At 39.7% G+C, this 25,780-nt stretch overlaps 2 protein-coding genes and 1 non-coding gene across 3 annotated transcripts; 1 reads left to right on the forward strand and 2 right to left on the reverse strand.

Annotated features, from left to right (window-relative positions):
- Window positions 1-408: 408 nt before the first annotated feature.
- On the reverse strand, window positions 409-515 carry LOC147934882 (small nucleolar RNA R71). Its single transcript, XR_015573434.1, has one exon. It is a non-coding gene; the product is annotated as a small nucleolar RNA R71 (small nucleolar RNA).
- Window positions 516-14,766: 14,251 nt separating this feature from the next.
- On the forward strand, window positions 14,767-17,210 carry LOC104725119 (putative inorganic phosphate transporter 1-3). The gene is made up of 3 exons (XM_010443724.2): window positions 14,767-14,873; window positions 15,100-15,505; window positions 15,877-17,210. Exons 2-3 carry the CDS (start codon window positions 15,102-15,104, stop codon window positions 17,078-17,080), a joined length of 1,608 nt encoding a protein of 535 aa, XP_010442026.2. The 5' UTR covers window positions 14,767-14,873; window positions 15,100-15,101; the 3' UTR covers window positions 17,081-17,210.
- A 1,804-nt stretch (window positions 17,211-19,014) lies between these two features.
- On the reverse strand, window positions 19,015-20,869 carry LOC104725120 (putative inorganic phosphate transporter 1-3). The gene is made up of 2 exons (XM_010443725.3): window positions 20,455-20,869; window positions 19,015-20,337 (listed from the first exon to the last, which is right to left on the reverse strand). Exons 1-2 carry the CDS (start codon window positions 20,853-20,855, stop codon window positions 19,185-19,187), a joined length of 1,554 nt encoding a protein of 517 aa, XP_010442027.2. The 5' UTR covers window positions 20,856-20,869; the 3' UTR covers window positions 19,015-19,184.
- Between the last annotated feature and the right edge of the window lie 4,911 nt (window positions 20,870-25,780).

Genomic DNA, 25,780 nt, shown 5'->3' on the forward strand with positions numbered 1-25,780 from the left:
CAGTTGCTCCGTGCTCAACACGAAAGAGCCGCGCCGCCGCAACCGTCCATTGGGGACAAGGATAACCCGCATGTGTCCTACACCAACCGAGCGGCGATTGTTCCTCCTACCAATCCGAACCAAGATTTTGAGATCAAGCCACAGATGATCTCTCTAGTGAAGCAGCACCTATTTCACGGTCTCCCAGCTGAGATTCCGATGGACCACATCGAGAATTTTGAGGAGATATGTAGCACCACTGGTTCAAATGGGATATCGCCAGGCTTTCTGAAGTGCAAGCTCTTTCCCTTCTCTCTTGCGGATAGAGCTTCACGCTGGCTGAAGTCATTGCCACCTGGGTCTCTAACATCATGGGAACAGTGTAGGTCTGCGTTTCTGGACCATTTCTACACCAAGGCTAAGACCGCTGCCCTGAGGAACAAGATTTCATCGTTCCAACAGCACACTGGAGAAGCCTTCTGCGAGGCTTGGGAGAGGTACAAAGAGTACCGTAGAGAGTGTCCGCACCATGGATTCAGTGATGAACAGATTCTGGGCATTTTCTATGATGGAGTTAACTGGGACTACAGAAACGTTCTCAACTAGGCCAGCAATGGGGATTTTATGACAAAGTCTAAGGAAGGAGCATATCAGTTGATTGAGAACCTAGCTGCAAGCTCCAGCAACAAGGCTCCTGAGTATGACAGGTCCGTAAAGGTCAACAGTGTCGATACGCAAAAGATTGACGAGTTGACAGCCAAGGTGAACCTTTTTCTGAAGGGGAGCCAGAAAACTGTCCATTTTGTCGATGAGACCGGAGACATGCCGCTAGCTCAGGAGATTTGTGATGGAGAGGATGACACGATGGAGGTTAATTATGTGAGTGGGCAAGGTTTTGTGCAGAACAGGGGTTTCAACCCGAACTACAGAAGCCATCCGAATTTGTCCTACAGAAGCACCAACGTGGAGAACCCTCAGGATCAGGTGTATCCACAGCAAGGAGCTCAGAATCAGATGGGTTATCAGAAAACCTTCTCAAACAACTTCCAAGGCAAACAGTTTGTGCCCACTCAAAACCGTTTCCAAGGGGGGAACCAGCAGGCATATACAAGCGCTCAACAAGCACTGCCTTACACCAACCAGCAGTTGGGACCTTCATCTGCTAGCAGTTCTCAGGATGAACTGAAAAACATGATGCAACAACTCTTGGTGAATCAACAAAAAGCTTCAGTGGAAATCAACACTAAGGTCGATACCATGTACAATGACCTTAATGGGAAGTATGAGGCAGTAATGTCACATGTGAAGAAGCTTGATGTTCAGGTTGCACAGACTGCTGAAGCCGTGAAAAGATCTACTGGGACTCTGCCCGGAAAAGGGGAAGCAAACCCGCGGAACGAGTATGTCAATGCGATTGAGCTAAGGGGAGGAAAGAAGTTACCCCCTAGAGAAGCACCATCCGCTAGGCTTGACAAGGGCAAGGGTATTGCTGAAGAATACCTTCCTCAACATGCTGCTGAGACTCCACCATTGAGTCAAAAAGAAGCCGAAGCATCCGGCGAGCATGTGCTCCCATCCAGCGAGCACGTGCTCCCGACTCCCGATCAGACCGTTCCTACTGAGGTACCTCCTGCACGCGTGTACACCCCTAGGGTACCTTACCCTGTTCCTCCTAAGAAATCTCGCAAGGATTTGGAGGATGCAAAGTGCAAGGAGATGTTGAGAGAATTGACGGTAAAACTACCCCTAGCTGATGCTGTTCAGATGATACCTGCTTTGAAGAGATATGTGAAAGGGTTAGTTTCTGGGAGAGTGTCAGAGGAAGAGAACGTGATGATGGTTTCAAGAGAGTGCAGTGCTGTGCTGCAAAACAAAGTGCTAAAGAAGAGAGATGATCCAGGGCGATTTGTCTTATCCGTGAGAATCGGTAAAATGATTTTTGCAAACTCCCTCTGTGATCTAGGTTCCAGTGTGAACCTTATGCCATATTCAGTGGCTAAAAGGCTGGGATACACGAAGTTCAAGTCTACACGGATTTCGTTAGTATTCGCGGATAGATCCACCAAGCGCCCCATAGGAGTGTTGGAGGATTTACATGTCCAGATAGGGGACACGCTTATACCAGCAGACTTTGTGGTTCTGGAACTTGAAGAAGAACCACGTGACCCCCTGATCTTAGGTAGATCATTCTTATGCACAGCTGGTGCGATTATAGATGTGCAAGGGGGAGCGATCGATCTCCAGCTGGGGGATATGATCGCAAGGTTTGAGATGAATAAGCTGCTCAAGAAACCTATGATAGATGGTCAGACTTTTGTGGTTGATGATGGTTCAGAGGTTGCACATGAGGTCACCGATGAAGTTCTCACTCTCGACCCGTTGGAGGTTGCCTTGACAAAGGCAGAGGGTAAGTATGGATTCTTGAATGAGGAAGCTGATGGTTTTACACGCATTTTGGATGCAGGTACACGGTTCCAGCAACTGGTAGCTTACGCCAGCCTAGACGATGAGAACCAATCAGGGGAGGAATCCACCGAGGGAGCACCTGCTCCGGATTCCGGAGCACATGCTCCGGTAAAGTCAGCGGATGGTCCTTGGAGCGAGTTAAGAGCTCCAAAGGTAGAGCTGAAACCACTTCCAGTCGGCCTAAGGTACGCATTCCTAGGTCCTAACTCTACATACCCCGTGATAGTGAACTCTGAACTAAACAATGTAGAGACCGCTTTGCTCCTTTGTGAACTTAGGAAGTATAGAAATGCTCTAGGGTATTCACTAGATGACATCCCAGGAATCTCACCAGAACTTTGCATGCATAGGATACATCTAGAAGATGAATCAATGACTTCGGTAGAACATCAGAGGAGGTTGAACCCGAATCTAAAGGATGTTGTTAAGAAAGAGATAATGAAACTTCTAGATGCGGGTGTAATTTATGCTATTTCTGATAGTTCCTGGATTAGTCCAGTTCATGTAGTCCCTAAGAAAGGTGGAATTACAGTGGTTAAGAATGATAAGGATGAGTTGATTCCTACTAGGACAGTTACGGGACATCGCATGTGCATAGACTATAGAAAACTTAATGCTGCGACCCGTAAGGATCATTTTCCTTTGCCGTTTATTGATCAAATGCTTGAGAGATTGGCTAACCATCCTTATTACTGTTTCTTAGATGGCTATTCAGGTTTCTTTCAGATCCCAATCCATCCCGACGATCAAGAGAAGACCACATTCGCATGTCCTTACGGCACCTTTGCTTACCGCAGAATGGCGTTTGGCTTGTGCAATGCACCAGCGACCTTCCAACGATGCATGATGTCCATTTTCACTGACCTTATTGAGGATATAATGGAAGTTTTCATGGACGATTTCTCCGTCTATGGGAGCTCCTTTTCCGTTTGTCTGTCTAATTTGTGCAGGGTGTTGCAGCGGTGTGAAGACAAACATCTGGTGCTGAATTGGGAGAAATGCCACTTCATGGTCAGAGATGGGATAGTACTGGGACACAAGATTTCTGAAAAAGGGATTGAAGTTGACAAAGCCAAGGTTGAGGTGATGATGAGTTTACAACCGCCTAATTCGGTAAAAGGGATCCGCAGTTTCCTTGGCCACGCCGGTTTCTACAGACGGTTCATTAAGGATTTCTCCAAGATAGCAAGACCACTTACCCAGCTGTTGTGTAAGGAAGTGAAGTTTGATTTCGATTCTGCTTGCTTGGAGGCCTTTCACACGATCAAAGGAGCTTTGGTTAGCACTCCGATTGTACAACCGCCAGATTGGGACCTTCCCTTTGAAGTCATGACTAATGCGAGTGATTATGCCGTGGGAGCGGTTCTGGGACAGAGAAAAGACAAGAAGCTGCACGTGATATACTATGCCAGCCGCACCTTAGATGAGGCTCAGTGCAAGTACGCTACAACCGAGAAAGAACTTTTAGCGGTTGTGTTTGCTTTTGAGAAGTTTCGATCATACCTTGTTGGTTCCAAAGTGGTTGTTCACACTGATCATGCAGCATTGAGGTATCTACTGACCAAAAAGGATGCAAAACCAAGGCTACTCCGTTGGATTTTGTTACTTCAAGAGTTTGACTTGGAGATTAAAGACAAGAAGGGTATTGAGAACGGAGTTGCAGATCACTTGTCAAGAATGAGGATAGAAGAAGAGCTACCCTTGGACGATAGCCTTCCTGAAGAACATGTTTACTCGATCGGCATCTTTGATCCCGCCGAGCACATGCTCCGCCTGGGAGCACATGCTCCGAAAACCCCGTGCAAGGCAATCGATACCAACAAACAGCCGAGTTTTCCTTGGTTTGGAGAGTATGCAAACTACCTAGCAGCAGAGAAAGAACCTACTGAGTTTGTGGGGAACAAGAAGAAGAAGTTCCTAAAAGACATAAGGCGGTATTTTTGGGATGAGCCTTACCTCTATAGGCATTGCTCGGATGGTGTTTTCAGGAGGTGTGTGACTGAGGAGGAGGTTCCTGGAGTCTTGTTTCATTGCCATAGCTCACCCTATGCTGGACACTTTGCTACTTTCAAAACCGTGTCCAAACCTCTTCAAGCGGGTTATTGGTGGCCTACCATGTTCAGAGATGCGCAGCGGTTTGTGTCTACTTGCGACACATGTCAGAGACAAGGGAACATCAGCAGGAGGAATGAAATGCCTCAGAATTTCATCTTGGAGGTTGAGGTATTTGATGTTTGGGGAATTGACTTCATGGGACCTTTCCCGAACTCATTCGGCAATGAGTACATATTGGTGGCTGTCGATTACGTGTCCAAGTGGGTAGAAGCTTTGGCCAGCCCCAATAATGATGCAAAGACCGTGCTCAAGATGTTCAAGTCGGTTATTTTCCCACGGTTTGGTGTCCCACGGGTAGTCATTAGCGATGGTGGATCGCATTTCATTAACAAGGTCTTTGAGAGTCTTCTCAAGAAGAATGGAGTGAGGCACAAGGTCGCCACCCCCTACCACCCACAAACGAGCGGTCAAGTTGAGATCTCTAACCGGGAGATCAAGAGCATTTTGCAAAAAACAGTGAACACAACAAGGAAGGATTGGTCTCTGAAGCTAGATGAGGCTCTATGGGCTTATAGAACCGCCTACAAAACACCCCTGAGGACTACACCATTTCACTTGGTGTATGGTAAGGCGTGTCACCTTCCAGTTGAGCTAGAGTACAAGGCTGCTTGGGCAGTGAAAATGCTGAACTTTGACACTAAGAGCGCCCATGAAAGGAGAAGATGCAACTGCATGAGCTAGAGGAGATTAGGCACCTCGCCTATGAAAACTCAAAACTCTACAAGGAGCGTACCAAAGCCTACCATGACAAGCGGATCCACGCTAGGACCTTTGCTCCTAATGATCAAGTCTTGTTGTTCAACTCTAGGCTGAAACTGTTTCCCGGAAAGCTAAGATCACGATGGTCCGGACCCTTCACCATCAAGGAGATTAGACCATATGGGGCTGTTGTGTTGCTGGACACAAAAGGAGGAGAATTTGTGGTGAATGGACAGAGGCTGAAACCATATCTTGCCGCCTCTGAGCACGCAAGGGGTGAAACCTTCGCCCAAGGCGACCCTCCCATTGCCTAAGGAGCTTTCGAGTCAAGCTAATGACTTAAAACAAGCGCTGGGTGGGAGGCAACCCACCAGGTATATATTGTTGGTATATTTCCGTTGTGCTTATTGGTTGTCGCTGGTTTAATGATTAATTGTGGTTTGGTTGGTTTAATTAAGTAGTATGAGATGCTTAATTATATATTATTATTATTATTAAAAAACGGGTTGGGTTGTTTTATAGTGGTATCAGAGCCAAACCCAGACGAGTGTGGAGTCGAGTAGGCTTACACCGTCACGGGGTGACGGTCTTGGTGCGCAACAAAGACGATGCGATCTATTAGTGGGGGTGAATTGTGACACTTGCAGAGAGGTTTAAAAGAATTGATTTGGCCACCTATGTCAACAAAGTGCCCTTATCTTTTCGGTCAAAGGTCCTGAGAGAACTCCACAATTTAGCGTAGTTATGCTGGAGTAGTCTCAAGATGGGTGACCTTCCGGGAAGTGACTGTCAGAACTGTGCGAGTGAGGACTGATATGTTACGGTTTTGACTCACTTTGACCCCGTTTATTTGATAGTTTTGTAGTTGTTTGAGTCCTTTTCAGGTTATAATACGAGGCTAGGAATATATTGCTGAGTTTTTTTTTTTTTTTTAGGATTTGTTTCTTCTCTTTTCGGTTTCAGGAATGTTGGACGAAGATTCGGAGCACATGCTCGCAGGACGCGAGCAACCCGATGCACATGCTCGGCAAACTGAGAACAAAAGAAGAAAAAGAGAAGAGCGATTGGGCCAGGTAAGTTTAATGAATTTCAGGCCCAGGCCCACCAGGCCCAGGTAACCCACCAAATCGCAAACCCTTCTCTCTTTTCTTCTTCCTTCCTTCTTTCTTCTCTTCTTCTTCTCTTCCTTCTTTCTTCTCTTTGGCTTATTTTCACACCGAAGACGGTGTGAAGTAAGTCCGGGGGAGGGTCACCTATGACCTTTGTTTTCTTTATTTTTCTTTTTATTGAGTCAGTTTGTCATGTGAGTCGAACCAAAACTTGTGGGAATTAGGACCGAAATCTGTGATGTTTTTAACCATTTGTGAGTTTGACCGTTTTTCCTAGTGACCATTGTTGCAGAACTAAGAGTACAGAGACAAGCTAATACCTCTTCACATTCGGACCCTTCTCCTGGCCAGAAAAGCTTCATCCCGTTAAGGTTTCACCGGAAAGACTTAAACTCTACTTTAATGGAACCTAACCGGATTTAAATTCTTCTCGTTCTGGGCATTAGGATAGGGAACGTGTCACATATTCAGGACTTCTTATTCATTTTGCCAATCTTGCTGATCCTGAATAGCTAGCTCATTTTAAGTTAGTACCCACCCCGAGCCTAACCTCCTTTCAAACCACTTGCACTTGTATTTTTGTTTTCTCATTTTGTGCAGCTATGTGCAAAACGGTCGGGGAGAGCAGGACTGACACAATCTCTAACTCGCTTTTGCTGGAGAACCAAAGAGGAAAGAGCCGGACGGACAGAGCACGTGCTCCAACCCAGCGAGCACCTGCTCCGAAATTATATACATCCGAGTCCGCGAGTTGTTTTGAGCAGGGAGAGAGCCTAGGATACGGTCCGCATGCTCCAGGGGCAATATCAGAAGAAGATCCCCCATCATCCTTCATATATTCTAAAAAAAAAAAAAAAAAAAAAAAAAAAAATTTGAAAAAAAAAAAAAAAAAAAAAAAAAAAAACGTTTAAGGATGATGGAAAGGGACCAGAGCTAGTGTTACACACCCCCGAGCATGCGTTGTACCCTGAGGAGAAAAGAGAGGCTGAGTTTGAGAAGATAAGAAGAGGAGAGTGATTAGAGGTTGTGGACATCAATGAGTCCACTCTCCCTTACCATTTTGTGCGATATCCTGCATCTCTTTCGAAGTAATGGTAATCCCTAAACACTCTATAGCTCCACCATTAAAACAGCCTTTTATCTACCAAGCCTCGATTTCACTAGCTTAATGCCCTTAATGAGAAGCTCACGCCAATTTTAATTGAATGTAAAGAGTCTTTGTCTGGAAAGTGATCTTTTTCTGGGTTTGATTGCCAATTATGGTTCTGGTTTTGGAGATGTTTGCTGGAGAAGTTTGTGGTATAGCTTGTTCTAACACATGTGGTCTGAAGGTCATGGTCTACTCACGGTTTCTGAGATTTTTGCGAGTTCCCACCTTGGCTCTCTTGGCGCTTGGTTTGAGTTTGTTTGAGGACAAACAAAGATCTAAGTCCGTGGGAGTTGATATGTTACGGTTTTGACTCACTTTGACCCCGTTTATTTGATAGTTTTGTAGTTGTTTGAGTCCTTTTCAGGTTATAATACGAGGCTAGGAAGCTAAAAGCAAGGATTGGAACAGCAGGAGCAATCGGAGCAGAAAGGAGTTGAATTGGAGCAGAAAAGCTGATTTTAGACCCAGGAGCACATGCTCCCGATTTCCGAGCACATGCTCCCAACTCTACGGTTTCATGACGACATGTGGCAAGCATCTAGGCGCCGATTCCCTGCCTAATTCCCCTTATTTTAGGCGATCCTTTGTGAGAGAAAGAGGGCTGAGATCGTTCTTTAATAGAGAGATTTGAATTTGGATTCTTTCCTTATTTTTCTCTACTTGTATGCTATCTAACCTAGGGTTTTGAGGAGAGAGATATACACTTTTCTTTTTGGTTTTTGAGCGACGTTTTGAGAGGGAGAAGAGCGGCTACTTTGTGAAGCAATCTCTGAACCCCTTTTATTTTGATGCTATTGAATTTCTCATCTATGTTGCCTATTCAATTCTCTATGTCTGAGTAGTTTTCTTTGCTAGATTAGGGGTTTCAAAGGGGTTTCATGGGTTAGCGACAGAACACAAATAGGGCCTTATATAATCGATTGTCTTCACTATTGTTAGACTTAATGCTTAGGTTGATTTGATCACCAAATCTATGATTTTAGGTTTATCTATTCATCAAAAGTGTAATATGTTGCTAGAAAAGACATTAGTGGGCAAATTATCCTAGACCTGCGAAAGTTGATGTGTAGGTGATTTGTGAACATATCATTCCTGTTCTTTAATGCTTGTCTGCGATTCTGGGCTCAAACGACAGTTTAGGGTTTATGGACCGCCGAGCATATGCTCCGGATGTCTGAGCACGTGCTCCGCGTTTCCGCACAGAATCGATCAGATAGAGTTATTGATACCACGACAGTGGATCAGTTTATATTTATGTTTGAGTTCTAGACTGGTACTTAATCTATGCCCTGAATAGTTGTTTAGTTGCTATCTCTGAAATTCCCGAGAATCACCCCTGATCTAGTGTTTTGTTTATTGCCTTTTTATACACCGTTTTAATCGCGTTACTGTTACCAAACAAACCCAACTTTGAATTGTCTTAGCTTGAAATTGAACCAATAGAACCATAGAGTAAAACTTGGTCTTCGTGGGATTCGACCCCTAATTACTACTTCTTTGCTGTGCACTTGCAGTAGGAAAATAGGGTTTAAAACTCTGTGTATCAAGGACAAAACACAGGGAAAGATCATGTGGTGATTTGTTGGGACGGTAATAATTCTTTAAAGCCTCCCGGACCTAGCAATCCGGTCATCAGATATGGATGGGCTCACGGGCCTAGTGAGATGTCGTGAGGCCCATTAAGGAAGGTGGACATGGGGCCCACTAAGAGGTGGTGGTTGGGTCGTTACAAATGGTATCAGAACCCTTACGGTTCTAGGATGGTTAAGTGGATGGTTTAGAGCGGTTTAGGAATTTAATTGGTTGAATTATTTTCCTGTTGATGGATACATGATGTTGTGTGATGGAATTGATTATGAGTAGTAAGTCTATTTGTTTGTGGTATTAAGTCATAGAATCATCCTCTTCGAGCCTTCACTTAAATTCCACGGTAAGATATGTGTTTTGTTTGTGGTTTGTTTTTGTGCTTAGCCTTCTACTCTGGTAGTGCAGATAGTTAGAGAGGGTGCTGTTGCTGGTCGTGGTCGTGGACGCGGGCGTGGCCAGTGGAGGTACCGATAGGACTGTAGGTGCTGAGAGAGTCGGTGTGGGTGGTGTCGGTGCCAGAGTGGACGGTGATGTTAGGATTCCGAGTGCGGGAGTCTCAGCGGGTGGAGGCCCTGGAGGAGGTGTTGACCTGAGCGGTTGCCGGGAGTGGCTGCAGATGTGGGAGCTCATTCTCTTTATGTCAGTATGCTGAGGGAGATGAGCAACATCGGTACTGAGTGATTTTCGCGTGGTTCTGACCCTACCGCTGCTGATGCGTGGAGGGCGAAAGTAGAACATAACTTCCAGTCTCTCAGATGTCCTCAGGAGTTTTGGGTGGACATAGGGGTCCACAACCTGATTGGTGATGCTCACTTGTGGTGGAGATCAGTGGCTGCTAGGAGGGTGCAGAGGGAGATGACTTGTATTGACTTCGTGGAGGAGTTCAACCGCAAGTACTTTCCCCGTGAGGCACTAGACCGGTTAGAGGTACAGTTCCTGCAGATATCTCAGGGGACTCGGACTGTGCGGGAGTTGGACATGGAGTTCAGCTGGTTTCTAATGTATGGGGGTCAGGCGATGGAGTCTGAGGCGGCTCAGGTGAGGAGGTTCATGAGGGTGTTTCGTGAGGACTTGAGGATCCACTGCCGAGGGAGACACTACGCCACGAGGGCAGAGCTAGTGGAGATCGTGGCTGAGATCGAGGACGACCTGAGGGAGCAGGCCGTGGTGGTTAGCCCTACCGTTCAGACAGAGGAGACATTGGAGCAGAGCATTCCGAGCAAGGGTAGCAAGTCGGGGCAAAGCATAAGAGGAAGCGGGAGGACACGTCGGTGACAAACCAAGGAGGTCAGGGATGCTACGGGTACAGGAGCATTGAACACAGGTTGGCAAGCTGTCCCAAGAGGAGCGGGACGCAGGGGAACATTCGAGTGTGCCTTTACTGCAAGGAGGTGAGACATATCAGGCCTTAGTGTCCGAGGTTTCAGCAGTTGACTATGGGAGGGGTGCAGCCGAAGGAAGAGTCGGGCACCAATCCTGGAGTTTAGATTCTTTTTGTTTTGTTGGTTTTGTTAAGTTTTTGCGTTTTGGAGTTGTAAACGTTTGTTGCACTTGAGAATTTAATAAGATGATTAGTTCTTATGGAATCTGGATGTGTAATGGTTGAATGTTTATGCGATTCTGAAAATAGAAAGTTTCCATAAATGGAAATTTCTAAAAATAGAAAGTTTTTAAATATGGAAAGTGTTAAGAGAGGTAGAGCTTTTGCTATTTATGGAAAGTGCCGTTGCAAGAGGAAAATAGAAAGTTCTTTGAATAATTAGGACATGCCTATTTTGGAAAGGGCATGTGAAATGCCCGGAGTGGCGGGAGTTTTTAAAGAGTGACCTGAAGAGTGGTCACCTTTGAGATAATTAGTTCTCAAAGATTTTTGTTTGATTGGTGAAGTCACGGTGCTAGGAGAATATGCGGATTCTAAAAATGAGAAGTTTTATAAATAGTTAAAACTTACCTATTTTTGGGAGGTAGGTGAATAAACAGCCTTAGTGGCAGGGATGGTTGGGGTTAGCCTGAAGAGTGGTCATGATGGTGGTGAGATTCCAGTGAGGGAATATGGTGGTTGGTAGGACATTGCAATATCTTACGCGAACCACGAGAGATAGTTCTTGTCGGGAGTTCTGGTCGGGAGATGCTTATAGACGTTAGGACTTGTTTGCTCATGAGGAGATGATTAGTTCTCCTGGGGAGATGATTAGTTCTCCAGAGGAGATGATTAGTTCTCCTGGAGAGATGATTAGTTCTCCTGAGGGGATGATTAGTTCCCCTAGTGCACCGCGGGCTTCACGGGTTGCGACCCTGAGAGCGGGAGAGGAGATGATTAGTTCTCCTAGGGGATGATTAGTTCCCCGGAGGAGATGAGTAGTTCCTCTGGTACCGAGATCTTGTGGGTGACGATCCGAGAGTGAGAGGGTATGGCTCAAAGATGACGGTCTGAGAATGCAAGCGGTGCAGTTCAAAGGTTGCGACCTGAGAATATATGAGTGAGGAACCAAACAATATCTAGGACGTGGATATGAGCATAGTGACTGGATGTAGACCTCGGAGGTCGGGAGTGACCTCGGGTTTTTGGTTTATGCTGAACAATGGGGTCAGAGTTATGTGGTCTGTTGGGCCACATGGGTGTGCCGACTGTTGCAGCAGTTGCATGAAAATCCTTGGTACACGGTGTTCAGTCTGGTCAGAGGATGTGCGGGCCATGGTGACGGTTGCACGGAGGTCCTTGGCGGATGGACAATGAGCAGGATTAGAGGATGAATCCTTGTTAGTGGGGGGGGGGAGGGGAGAATTGTAACATCCGTGAACCAAATTGTGGATTTTGGGGATGGGTGTCGATCGAAACCAAGGGTAGTGTCGATTGACACCATCAATTTCGGGTTTGTCCGGATTGATTTAATTATCGAACTTGAGCGGTTTGGTTTAGGTGAAATCTCCAATCCAAGATATTTAAAAGCAGAACTCGACCTAGGTCGTGAAAAGAAGTTGTTTTGCCAATTCTAGAGAGAAAAGAGAGAAGAGAGAGTGTTCTTGGGAGATTTGGAGATTCTAAGCTGTTTTGGTGAGATCTGTTCCTGTGGGCTGGAGATTTAGTGCTAGGAACGACGGAGGAGCCTTCTAAGGTGTTGGATTCGTTGTTGTTAGGCCAGATCTTCCTGCAAAAGAGGTGAGTGGATGACCATGGCTGATCTAAGCCTGAGATCTCTTTTGTTTTGTTTGTTCTATGTTGTTTTTGGTCTTTTTCTTGTTTGGGTTTGTTGTGTTATGGTTTCCATAGGTTCCTGAAGCTTTTGGGTGAGTTTGGGACGGTCGGAGATGGTTAGAAACGAAGACTCGACGTTTGGCTTCAAGTAGATCGTGTCTACGGAGTCAGTGTCGATCGACACTGAGAGGTAGTGTCGGTCGACACCAGCAATCAGTGTTGGTCAGACACCAATTTTTATCTGACACTTGTTTTCCTGGTTTGATGTCTTTGTTTGTGTTGTTTCTGTTGCTTAACATTGGAATCTCAGTTGCTTGTGTGTATAGCCTAGTAGATGGGAGGATTGTCTCACTAACTATTTATGATATACTTATGCATCTCAATTGTTGTTTGTGGTGTGCAGGTATGTGACGCAGAATCATGGCAATGAGGAGGAGGATGATCTAGGGTCTCGGTTATTGTGTTAGGGTTATTATTGATGTTGGAACCTTGGATAGAGTTATGCTAGGTTATTGGATAGAAAGTTTGGAATGTGATTGTATTGATGATATGTTGGTTTTGTATTGTTGGTATATTTCTGTTGTGTTTATTGGTTGTTGCTGGTTTAATGATTAATTGTGGTTTGGTTAGTTTAATTAAGTAGTATGGGATGTTTAATTATATATTGTTATTATTAAAAAAAAGGAAGTGGGAGGCTACACAGAGGCTGAGTGGTGCGGTAGCATGGATCACAAGGTGGATAGCTGTCCCTAGAGGAGTGCTCCGACGGAGGCAAGTTTCTGAGGGTCCTTGTACTGGCGAAGGGTGTTTATATTCAGATCGCGGGGAGTCAAGGCCAGCGGATTTGATCATCAGTCTCGTGGAGTTGTATGATGTTATCCTGGGGATGGATTGGTTGTATCATCACAGGGTTCATCTGAATTTTCATTGGGGTAGAGTGGTCTTTGAATGTCTAGAAGGGAAGTTGGTTTTTGAGAGAGTGAGGCCGACTTTGGAGAGTCTCGCGATCTCGACCATGCAGGCCAGAAAGATGACTGAGAAGGATCGTGAGGCCTATCTAGTTACTATCTTGATGCCGGAGTCAGTAAGGTAGTCTACAGTTGGCGGTATTTGGATTGTTCAGAAGTTTGAGGATGTGTTCCAATCGTTGCAGGGGTTACTACTATTTCGGTTTGATCCCTTCACGAGTGAAAGAAAATCAATCACAGCGAGATAAAGGTGAAAAACAAAATTAAAGATCAGTAGAGTAAATCGAACACTCATAGCTGAAGAATCGAGCGATGAAAAGACAAAGGAATGAGAATCCATGGCGAAAGGTTTCTTCGTTTCTGTGCACTGATACAATATCAAGATTAGGATAGCGATAACAAAGTAAAAGTATTATTTTCATTAATTAGTAAAAGTATACAATTTGCGTTTATATACATGAATAATCTAAACTGAATCTTAACCGGTTATAACAACTCCTGTTACATCAAACCATGTAAAACAATAATATATTTAACCGTAATCGCGCGCGAACGCAACCAGAACGAGATAAATTGGTTGGTGTTAGCTGTTTTACAATCCTTTTAATTAGTGGATCATTAATTCATTATTGTCACATTCCTCTTGCTTGCAGTTTGGGGATGTTTAACTGCTGGAGTTAGCTGTTGGTGGACATAATGTATGTTTTGTTAGTAGTATATTATTGTCTTAATTTATGCAAAATCCATAAACTACATCCATTGACAAATTAACATATTAAATAGTAATATGAACATACATAGTTGAAAGTTATGACCCTCTTGTTTAACAAATTAAACATATAATTATGTTTGGTCAACAGAAAACGTGGATTTATCTATTGGGAGATAGAGAGTTTTTCTTATCTCAATCGAAGCTAGTAGTCCTAATTAAGAAGATTAATTTATTTTCACAATTTTCCTGTCGAAGATTGAATTGTTTAGGTATGTCTTATAAATGATCATATAAAAGAATACGTTTCATGAAATTATGTTTAGTTTAGACATTCTAACATTTGCAAGTGGCTTGGAGACGAATCGTATCCATTTCGTTATGTATATAAAATTTATGTTTTTGTAATCATTTTGTTTTTGTTCAAACAGAACTTCAAGAAGATTGTATATAACCCAACTTACAAATATACAATTAAAGCAAGCAAAACAAATTTTATATATTTCTACATATTAAGAGTATGTATTTCAAACATATAATAAAAAGATTATGTATTCACTGGTCGTAGGAAACGACTGAAGCGCGAAAAAATTGAATTTATATTCATCATACTATGTAGTTTCATTATCATTACGTATTATTGAGGTTCTTATTATAATACAATTTATAAAACACAACCAAGATGAGAGCATATGCTCTTTTAGATTCCGATTTATAGAGTTACGTACGTTGACTTTGAGTTCTAACTTTGGTCTATAAGTAGCACATACATTTCTAACTTTTGAGATATCTTTAGTCATAAATATCGAAGTTTAACACATAACTTTCTTCAGTCGTTTAACTTTATTTATATCTTGGATTCCAACAACCAAAAAGCTTCGGTAGAGGCTTAAAGGTTAGTTAACTTAGTTGATTTCATTGTTGGTCTTCTTTGAATCTACGTTAATATTTATTTTACGTTTCTAACTGCGACAATCCATCTAAATTATTGTGGATTCTTATGCAAAGAATGCTTAATCCTTTGTCTTCCAAAGAAACATGAAATAATGGAATGATGAAAATAAAATGTTAGTAAATAGAAAACAAATCTAGTCCTAATTTATTGGTTATTGTCTTTGTAGCAATGGCGGAAGATCAACAGTTAGGAGTGCTCAAAGCATTAGATGTGGCCAAAACACAACTTTACCATTTTACAGCGATTGTTATCGCCGGAATGGGTTTCTTCACTGATGCCTACGATCTTTTTTGTATCTCATTGGTCACCAAGCTCCTAGGCCGCATCTACTACCACAAGGCTGGTGCAGAAAAGCCGGGAACACTCCCTCCAGAAGTAGCGGCCGCAGTCAATGGTGTCGCTCTTTGTGGGACACTTGCCGGTCAGCTCTTCTTTGGGTGGCTTGGAGACAAACTAGGCCGGAAAAAGGTGTATGGGATCACTTTGATCATGATGGTTCTCTGTTCCGTGGCCTCCGGTCTCTCCTTTGGGAACAGTCCAAAAGGAGTCATGACCACTCTTTGTTTCTTCAGGTACTTTATCAAATAAACTTTGTTTTTATAACCAAATAATTCACTTTATTTTTACAATTATATATCACACACAGCCGAGTTTTTTGGATTTTATTTTGATACACGAATTAAATTTCAAAAGAAAATATTGATATTACTTTTATAAAATAAATATATTAATAATATTGAATGATATTGAATGAATAAATGGATATATTAATTATTATCATAATTTATTAAGACCTACAAATTTAATATAAAAAAATATATTTATAGTTGTAAATAAAGAAGATTAGCGACTCTAATACGAAAAGGAATATATAGTTATCTAAATATATATATACTGAGTCATTTGTTAATCGATGTCAATTATATATTTTTGGTAAAAAAAGGTTTTGGCTTGGAGTTGGTATTGGTGGTGACTACCCACTGTCAGCGACGATCATGTCGGAGTATGCAAACAAGAAAACACGTGGTGCCTTCATCGCAGCTGTGTTCGCTATGCAAGGGTTTGGGATCATGGCTGGGGGTATTGTTGCGCTCATATTTTCAAGTATTTTCGATCACCAATTTCCATCACCGATCTATAGTGTAGACCCCGTTGCCTCGACTGTACCTCAAGCTGATTACTTGTGGCGTATCATCCTTATGGTGGGTGCTCTCCCAGCCGCTATGACATATTATTGGCGTATGAAAATGCCCGAAACGGCTCGTTACACAGCTTTAGTCGCCAAAAACCTTAAACAAGCCACGCGAGACATGTCTAAAGTCTTGCAAGTGGATCTTGAAGCTGAGGAAGAAAGTGCTGAAAAAATTGTAAGAGATCCTAAGCTCAACTACGGATTGTTCTCGAGGGAGTTCATTAAACGCCATGGACTTCCTCTCCTCGGAACTACCTCTACTTGGTTTTTGCTTGACATCGCGTTTTACAGCCAAAACTTATTTCAAAAAGATATCTTTTCCGCAATTGGATGGATTCCTCCTGCGGCTACAATGAATGCCATCCATGAGGTTTACAAGATTGGTAGGGCTCAGACTCTCATCGCGCTCTGCAGTACGGTTCCAGGTTACTGGTTTACAGTTGCCTTTATTGATACTATGGGAAGATTTGCAATCCAGCTAATGGGATTCTTCTTCATGACAGTCTTTATGTTTGCTATAGCCTTCCCTTACGATCACTGGATTAAACCAGACAACCGTATCGGTTTCGTCATTATTTATTCCCTAACTTTCTTCTTTGCAAACTTTGGTCCAAATGCAACTACATTTGTGGTTCCTGCCGAGATCTTCCCGGCCAGGCTAAGATCCACTTGTCATGGAATATCAGCCGCGGCAGGAAAGGCGGGTGCCATCGTGGGTGCGTTTGGATTCTTATATGCAGCTCAGTCAAAGGATAAAACCAAGACTGACGCAGGATATCCACCGGGTATTGGTGTCAAGAACTCGTTGATCATGCTTGGTGTTATCAACTTTGTTGGTATGATCATGACGTTTTTAGTGCCTGAATCTAAAGGGAAGTCACTTGAGGAGCTTTCAGGCGAGAATGTGTGTGATGATACGGCCCCGTCCGCGATCGCTACCTGTGGAAGAAACTAAACTTTTGCCTTTACCAGAACTCTATAGATTATATGTAGTTATATCGTCCATCCAATATTTTGTAATAATTGTTGTTTATATTCTGCTGTGGACAAATCATATAATGTATTAAATGTTGGTTTATTTTCCTCTCTATTGCGTTTTTGGAAATAAAAACTCAAATTCTCACGTGAAATAATTTTTCAAGTTGGTGCTCTTATAGTCTAAGGGTCTGACTGGTTCAAATGCAGCGGTTGCGGTTACGGTTACAGGAGTTTGTGGAAGCGGGTGGTTACGATTTCAAGCGGTATTCAGTGTTTTGAAAGATTGGTTTAATGGTTTAAAATTGATGCGTTTGCGTGAGATTTACGACTGGTTGACCAGCGGGTGCAATAACGGTTAAAACATAATAAATGTGATATATTATTATATAAATGTTTTAAAACATCAAAACATTTGTTAAACTTGATTAATAATTAAAAATTAAAAAAAATACTACAATAAATATTCAAAAAACAAATAAATTTCCTAGTGAAATCTAACAAACAAACGAGTCATCTCGTCTGACCAGGTAATTTTCTATTCGAGAAAACAAGTACATATATTCAATCAAAAAACTCATATATGAAAAAAATATATAGAATGAAAAAGATGATGCTATGAAAAAAATATAAAGAGTTACACATATATGAATAATGGGATACAATACTTACGTTTCCTTCTTGATTGTCATTAACTTGGATGGACGCCATAATTTGGAGGTTTGGGAGATTAGGGTTACAACTTGATTAGAGTTGAGAAAGTGATAAATATATATAGAAGATAGAAAAAATATATATTAATATATATAAAACATACATGTATCGTTGGAGTTTTTTTTTTATTAATATTCAACCGCAATCGTCCACAACCGCAAATGCTTGCTGGAGTCAGCTTTTAGAATTCAGCGATTTGGAATGGTTGGGAGCGATAAAGAATGGTTTGTGTGATTGACTCCAACTGCTAGCAACCGTTAGCAAACGCAAAGGCTGCGTTTGCAAGAGTTAGCAGGAGAACCAATCAACACCTAAGAAAATACTAAATTTGATTTTAATAAGAAATCAATCAAGAAAATATATACATAAATTGGGGTATCGCCAGTTGTTCACAGTGCCTAGCAATTTTATATTTATTAGGTTGTTTGTCTTTTAAAATCATTTTACATATTTGACTACAAATTAATACTGTCTATTACTTAATAAATTCTTCCGGTCCCAAATTGGACCGATGTAAAAATATCATAATTTAATAAAATAATAAGATAGTAATATTTTTGGAAATCCTATGTAAACATATGGTCTCATTAGTATCATAAATTAATAATAATATAAACTAAAAACTATATATGTATATATCTAAGAAAATTTAGTGAAATTTGATTCTACTATTGTCTATTTTTGAATGCATTCTTGTTGGACCTCATCTCTAATCTTTCTCGTTGAATCAAAAACTTTTAATTTTGTCTTCTAAAATCGCATCCAAAAATTATGAAACGATATTAATAAAAGGAAATTTCATCTCTAGTCTAATCTTTCTCAATATAAAGGAAAATTTAAAATTATGAAAATAAAACATCTCTTCATAAATTAACAAACAAATTATTAATTATTAATTTATCGATAAGTAAAAATTTCTATAAATTAATATAATGTTAGAGTCCCAACTTTATTTATTTATAGAAGTTTTAATGTATAGATATCGAATGATTACGAACCACACTAGGTTACAACCGTGGACTTAATCAATAGAGTAGTATTCTTACTTGACTTTAAATTGGTTTTTTTTTTCCTGACTTTAGCATATTAACAAAATATTAGCCAAGAAACTGAGATGTAAATAAAATAAACTAAGTAATTAATGCAGATAAAATTAAACACTAGAACAAAATTCGTGGAAGTTTTAACGAAACATACAAATGGTACCAAAAATGAAACTTTATAAAGATTAGAGTACAAAAGCACTCAGGCAGTAAGATTGAAGTATTCCACATCACAAACTTTCTTGCTTAGTGCATCACGCGAAGGGAAATACAAAGTATTGAAAAGAAAAAAAAAATCAAACAAACCACAAACGAACGTTACATTTATCACTTTTCAACCTCAGCTTCACCAGAGAGTTCTTCGAGGGACTTGCCCTTTGGCTCTGGTACAAGGAATGTGAAGAGCATACCAATAAAGTTTATGACACCGAGCACGATCAATGAATTCTTAACTCCAATACCAGGTGGGTATCCTGCGTCTGTCTTGGTCGGATCCTGTGATTGAGCCGCATAGAGGAACCCGAAGGCTCCAACAATGGCTCCAGCCTTACCTGTCGCAGCTGATATTCCGTGGCATGTGGACCTTAGTCTAGCTGGGAAGATCTCAGCAGGGACAATGAAAGTGGTTGCATTTGGTCCAAAGTTGGCGAAGAAAAAGGTGAGGGAGTACATAATCACGAATCCGATACGGTTGTCTGGCTTGATCCAGTGGTTGTATGGGAAGGCAATGGCAAACATAAACACTGTCATGAAGAAGAATCCCATAAGTTGGATTGCAAACCTTCCCATGATATCAATAAATGCGACGGTGAACCAGTACCCTGGTACAGTACTGCAAAGCGCGATGAGAGTCTGTGCCCTAGCGATCTTGAAAACCTCATGAATGGCATTCATGGTGCCTGCCTTTGGAATCCATCCAATGGCTGAAAAAATATCCTTTTGAAATAAATTTTGGCTGTAGAAAGCAATGTCAAGCAAGAACCAAGTTGAGGTACACCCAAGGAGTGGAAGACCATGGCGTCTAAGGAATTCCTTGGAGAATAATCCATAGTTCAGTTTTGGGTCCTCGGCCCTTTCTTCAACTTCAAGCTCTACTTGTAATACCTTGGACATGTCTTTTGTGGCTTGTTTAATGTCCTTGGCAACTAAAGCAGTGTATCGAGCAGTTTCAGGCATCTTCATACGCCAATAGAAGGTCATGGCCGCAGGTATAGCGCCAAACATGACAATGATACGCCAAATGTAATCAGCCTCTGGAGGCGTTGAGAGAACCCTGTCTTGGTCATAGGTTGGCGATGGAAACTGTTTGTCGAAAATGGAAGAGACTGCAAGAGCCACAAAACCACCAGCCAAGATACCGATACCTTGCATAGCAAAGACGGCAGCGATGAAAGCCCCACGAGTCTTCTTGTTAGCATATTCAGACATGATGGTGGCTGAAAGAGGGTAGTCACCTCCAATGCCAAACCCGAGCCAAAACCTACACATAACCGTTCAAATGTTAATATTTATATTTTATTTGTTTGTGGAGGTTTCAACTATTATGTGTATGATCTCATGTTCATGGATAAAATAGTTTTGACGGTGATAATTGCACCTGAAAAAGCACAGAGTGGTCATGACACCCTTGGCTTGGTTTCCGAAGGAGAGACCGGAAGCAATAGAACAAACGATCATCATGATCAAAGTGAGACCGTAGACCTTTTTCCTTCCTAGCTTGTCACCAAGCCATCCGAAGAAGAGCTGACCAGCAAGAGTCCCACAGAGGGCCACACCGTTAACCGCAGCCGCAACATGAGGGGGAAGGGAGCCAGGCTTTGCTGACTCCGGATTGAAGTAGTAGAGGCGTCCTAGGAGCTTCGTCACCAAGGACACACAAAAAAGATCATAGGCATCCGTAAAGAAACCCATACCGGCAATGACAATCGCCGTGAAATGATAAAGTTGCGTCTTCGCAACATCAAGTGCTTTTAGCACTCCTAGTTGCTGGTCGGCCATCTGAGTCTCTTTTGTCTCTCCTGTTTTCATGCAGTAAAAGTAAAAATTACGTATTAAATTTCTTTTTGTAATACAATTTCTTTTTTCAAATTTAAAATTTAATCTAATTATAACAGAAGAGCTTTTGTCGTTATACATATAAATAATCAAATCATTCAAACAAGTGCAAATTAATATTTGAATGAAGATCATATTATAAATTTGTATGTAATCTTACCCTCACGTTTTGTTGATTGATGTTCGAGGACGAGGCAAGAGAGAGAACTAACGATATCTAGAGAGAGAGAGAGAGAGAGAGAGGTGGTGATGGTTGTGACAATGTGGTGGCTGAGACGGTCGACATTTATAGAGAAGATCGGATTAGCATAGTCTCCGGCATCTTAACGGTATATCCACATTTTAATTCAATTTTAATGTCTTTAAGCCATCACTTTCGTTACATATCTATCTTGCTCTTCTGGGTAATTTGTATGGTCTGCACATAGTGTATCTTCTCTTATATAATCTATTATTAGTATAGATGACTTCTCTATGAGATTTCTAATCATGGAAGCATTCCATGGTCCAACTTCTTTGATCAATTCTTGCTCTTAATAAATAGCTGTTATCTCAAGGGGATAAATTCAGGTACGTAATTAGTATGTACGTACCCGTAAATGTCAACAGTATATCACACAAAGAATGTCATTTTTGAATATTTAATACAAATTAAGTAAAAATTAAACTATACATGTTTTCCCCTATTTAATATTTCTTCTGTATTACAAAGGATGATTTTTTTGGAATTTTTTTGCATCACAAATATTGATTTTCTGTAAATTTTTATATCAATTAATGCTAAAAAATTGTAGATTTCAAGATTCATTAATTAAAGATTTAAAATTTTGATGAATTATTATTGGTTAATAGTTATAAGTTTTTATGAATAAATAATGTACTTATAGCTAAACATTAAATATTTTCTTAATTTATGTAAAAATCCTAAAATCATCTTTTGTGATAGAGAGGAAGTAAATGGTTAATGATTTAAATTCAATGAAATGAGCTTTGATTTTAGGAGTAAATTAGAAAAGTTAACATTAAAATCACACTGGAAATGTAGAATGACACTCTTTTTGAAACAATTTTTTTCCTAAAATAAAACTCTTTATGAAACAGAAGAAGTAATTGACAATAAAATTTGATAATAAAATTTAATTTCTAATATGAGTTAGATGTATTAACAAATATCTATATCTACAAATCTATTAATAAATCTCTATATGTGTGCATATATATGATATATTTAATGTTAAACTTTTGATTTGTTGAAATTTATTTGGTCCAATGGTTGATCAAGTTTAGTTAATATTTTTCAACCAATAGGTCCGGGGTTTGAATCACATATATTACGATTTATTAATAAATTACAAATTAATGGAAGCAAGTTCATAAGAAATTTTTCAGCTTTGTGTAATTATAACTGTTGGCTGTAATTTCACGCATTTATATAAAAATTTTAATAGGGCGGAATAAATTTTTTTAAAAAAACTTTTTGATTTTCATTTTGAGAAACCTATCCCGGTAATGATTTTACAGGTGTTCAACCTTCAACGGTGACAAACTCTCCTTGTACTTGTTGTAAAAAAGTTGAAATTTCGTAAATATGGTATTGAAAAGGTTTTATTAACATTAATACTGTTTCCTTAATATTATTATTACCATTAATAATTTTTTGATGCATATTATCCAATTCTTTTGGTGCAGAAAAAAAATAAATAATCATCCACTTCTTTTGGTCAAAAGTTTTTGCCGTATTTTTTCAGAGAAATTATTAATTTATTATAAAATCTTTAAAAATATAGTCGTTGTATTTTATTCATCTGCCATGAAATGTCGAAAAATTGGTTGTTTTGGCAGTTCTTTAATAACTTTTTATAGTCCTGGTTTTTTTTGTCAGTATTTTGATTGCTATTGTTGTCGACAAAACGTATTTCATTTTGATTCTCGGAGTTACTGGTTTGACTTTAGGAAAAGGCAATCGATATGTTCATGTGGGTTTTCATGTTACAAGTTTCTTTTATTTAATTACCTTATAATTTGTTGCAAACCATCTAACAAGTTATCTTATATATGACATATCACGTATCTCAATACTCTGGTTCACTCTAGTTGCAAGTTAGATTAATAAAAACATCATTGTCCATAAAAAGTCAACCCTTTTCGTAAAAGGAAAAATTAAGACCACAAAACTTTAGTCTGTGAGAAACAAAAGTGAATTATGTTAAATGTATATTTAGAAACTATGTCCAAATTAAACAATTTTAGAGCTAGATATTTGTGGGTCAAAACTAATTCAAGTATCTATCAAGTAACAAGGCTCCCACTAAAAAAAGTTGAGCTGATGTATTCATACGTAGTTTACAATTTTATTTTATGCATCATGGTATATACTCCATATCAATACTATATAATGCAGTTTTACAGTTAATGCAAAACCTATACGTGCATTATTTTAATAGCTGTAGCAATCACTACAAATCATCTTTGTTAATAATTACTAGTATAGTAGTATACAGTTGCTGCAAAAGTCAGCGCCGTATTTCTGTATCAATTTGTTATTTGTCGATCAATGAGACAACCGGGTAAAGTCAGACAAAACGATATTTTTAGGCTGTGAAAAAAAATAAAAACATTTTTGCCGAACCGACCTGGAATTCGTAATTTTGTTTGGGCTAGTTTTTTTAAAGACCGAACCCCGAACGATCGTGTTTTGATTTAGTTAAAAAGTGGCACAGCGTAAGCTTTTAAGGACAGATTTAATAATTTGTTGATATTTGGAATATGTACAAACTAAGGTTTTGTGAAAACTCATCACAATATTTTTGCAAGAGTTTTTTTTTTTTTTTTTTTTTTTTTGTTTTTAATAGAAAACAATTCTTTGGAGATTATAAATCCAAATCAGATTTCGACAACATCCAGCAATACTTTTAGATGCAACTGACGGAAAAAGACTGTTATTTTATATATATATATATATATATATATAAATTAATAATATAGAGATGTATATATACTATTTTGAATGAAGTTATGGAAAAGTATGGAAAAAAATGCAGTTGCCTTAAGCTCGTTGGCGTATAGTAATCAGGGTCGGATTCACTTTGGGTCGCCTGAATATTGAGTACGTTTCTTAAAAACAATACCTTCTGGACAATAAAGGAGAACACAAGTGCAGGATCGTTGATGTGGAGAAAACTCTTGAAATATAGATATATGGCAAAACAATTTCATAAGGTGGAAGTGCATAATGGGCTAACTTGTTCATTCTGGTATGACAATTGGTCGAGCATGGGACGCTTGCATGAGGTCACAGGCAGCAGAGGTTTTATTGATATGGGAATTCCGTCTACAGCCACAGTTGAGGAAGCAAAAAGATTACAATAGACGGCATTATCGTACTGACAATCTGAGACAAATAGATCAAATGCTGAGAACCTTGAATGATATGAAGATAAAAAGATAAAAAGAAGAACTTTGATAAACTTTGATTCTTTATTATAACTAGGTGGGTGCCCGCGCTACGCGCGGGTTACTGTTTTTGTTTGTGTTATTTATTTTTTGGTTTCGTATTTTTGTATTTTGACGTTTGTTTCTGATATGTTTTGTGTAGATTTTTATATTATGTTTGTTTAATAGGAGTCGTCTCAATGGATGTTTCATACTCTGCAATAGATGTTTGAGGAGTAGTAGGATTCCAATTCCTTCTTCTTGACAACCGCAGGAACAACAATAGCAAACACCTTCTTTTCACCCGCAGCAGTTGCAACAACAACTACTATTACTAAATCAACAACTTGTTAAACAACTGTATTTTATCTAAATGGGACATAAGTTATAGAATAGTAATGGTGACCCAATGATTAGCGCCTAGAAATACCTAGTTGGAGTTTAGGCTTTTACAACATTAAACATTATATATATGATATTATATAAAAATTTATGTAAAAATATATGTTAGAGAAAATTTAAAAATAATAAATCATAAACAAAAATGAAAAATATAATATTCAATTTAGATTAATAACATATGAACGTTAATAATTATATATATGAATATAAAATTTATAAATTTAAATATATATAGTCAAGCATTAATAATATATAATTAAACAATATTATGTGATTTTATGCAGTTTGTGTCAATTATTTTTTGTCACTTAAATGTTAGTTACTAAATGGGTGTGTTAATTTGAAAAAGAGCTTTGTTGGCAAAGCGTTAATTGAGCAGTTATGGTCTGTCCCGGAAACCACCACAGCACTTATTTATATATCTTAAATACTTTTCCCACGTATAAAAAATTTGGCTGTCGTTTCGTTCCTTATGACCCTCGATTCTGAAGAGTTTATTTTTTAAAATGTTGCCCTTTCCAATTTCTTGTTAACTAGCATTACTGATAACGTATATACGACTATGTTGTATTTACTGAAATATTTATGTTAGGAAAACAAATTATTCACCACAAGGCAAGTATCCAAAAACCATTCAATTTTTTGATAAGTAACTGAAAAACCCAAGCAAACACTCCAATTATAGAACCACTCAAAAGGCAAATTACGTTCTAGAGTTTTTAGGATGCATATGAAGAAATATATTAAGGAAGGGGATTACATGGTATGGATCGTTTAAGTAACAAAGCAAGCGATGTATTTTTACTGATACGCATTTCAATAAGAAAAGAGATGATGGAACAAAACCCACCATCGTTGTGACAATTCCCCACGCAGCCACGCTTTGCCATGCCTACAATCTTGCGTAACATCACCACATATCACTAATTTCTGATCTATTAAAATCCAAATTTCAGCACAACAAAGGCAAAGCCAACTATTTTGTGATACCTCCTCTGCTAGAGTTTCATGTCTGAGACTGACCCACCGATTAT

Source organism: Camelina sativa, chromosome 11 (assembly GCF_030686135.1).
Source record: "Camelina sativa cultivar CO46 ecotype springtype chromosome 11, ASM3068613v1".
In the NCBI taxonomy this organism is placed as follows: Eukaryota; Viridiplantae; Streptophyta; class Magnoliopsida; order Brassicales; family Brassicaceae; genus Camelina; species Camelina sativa.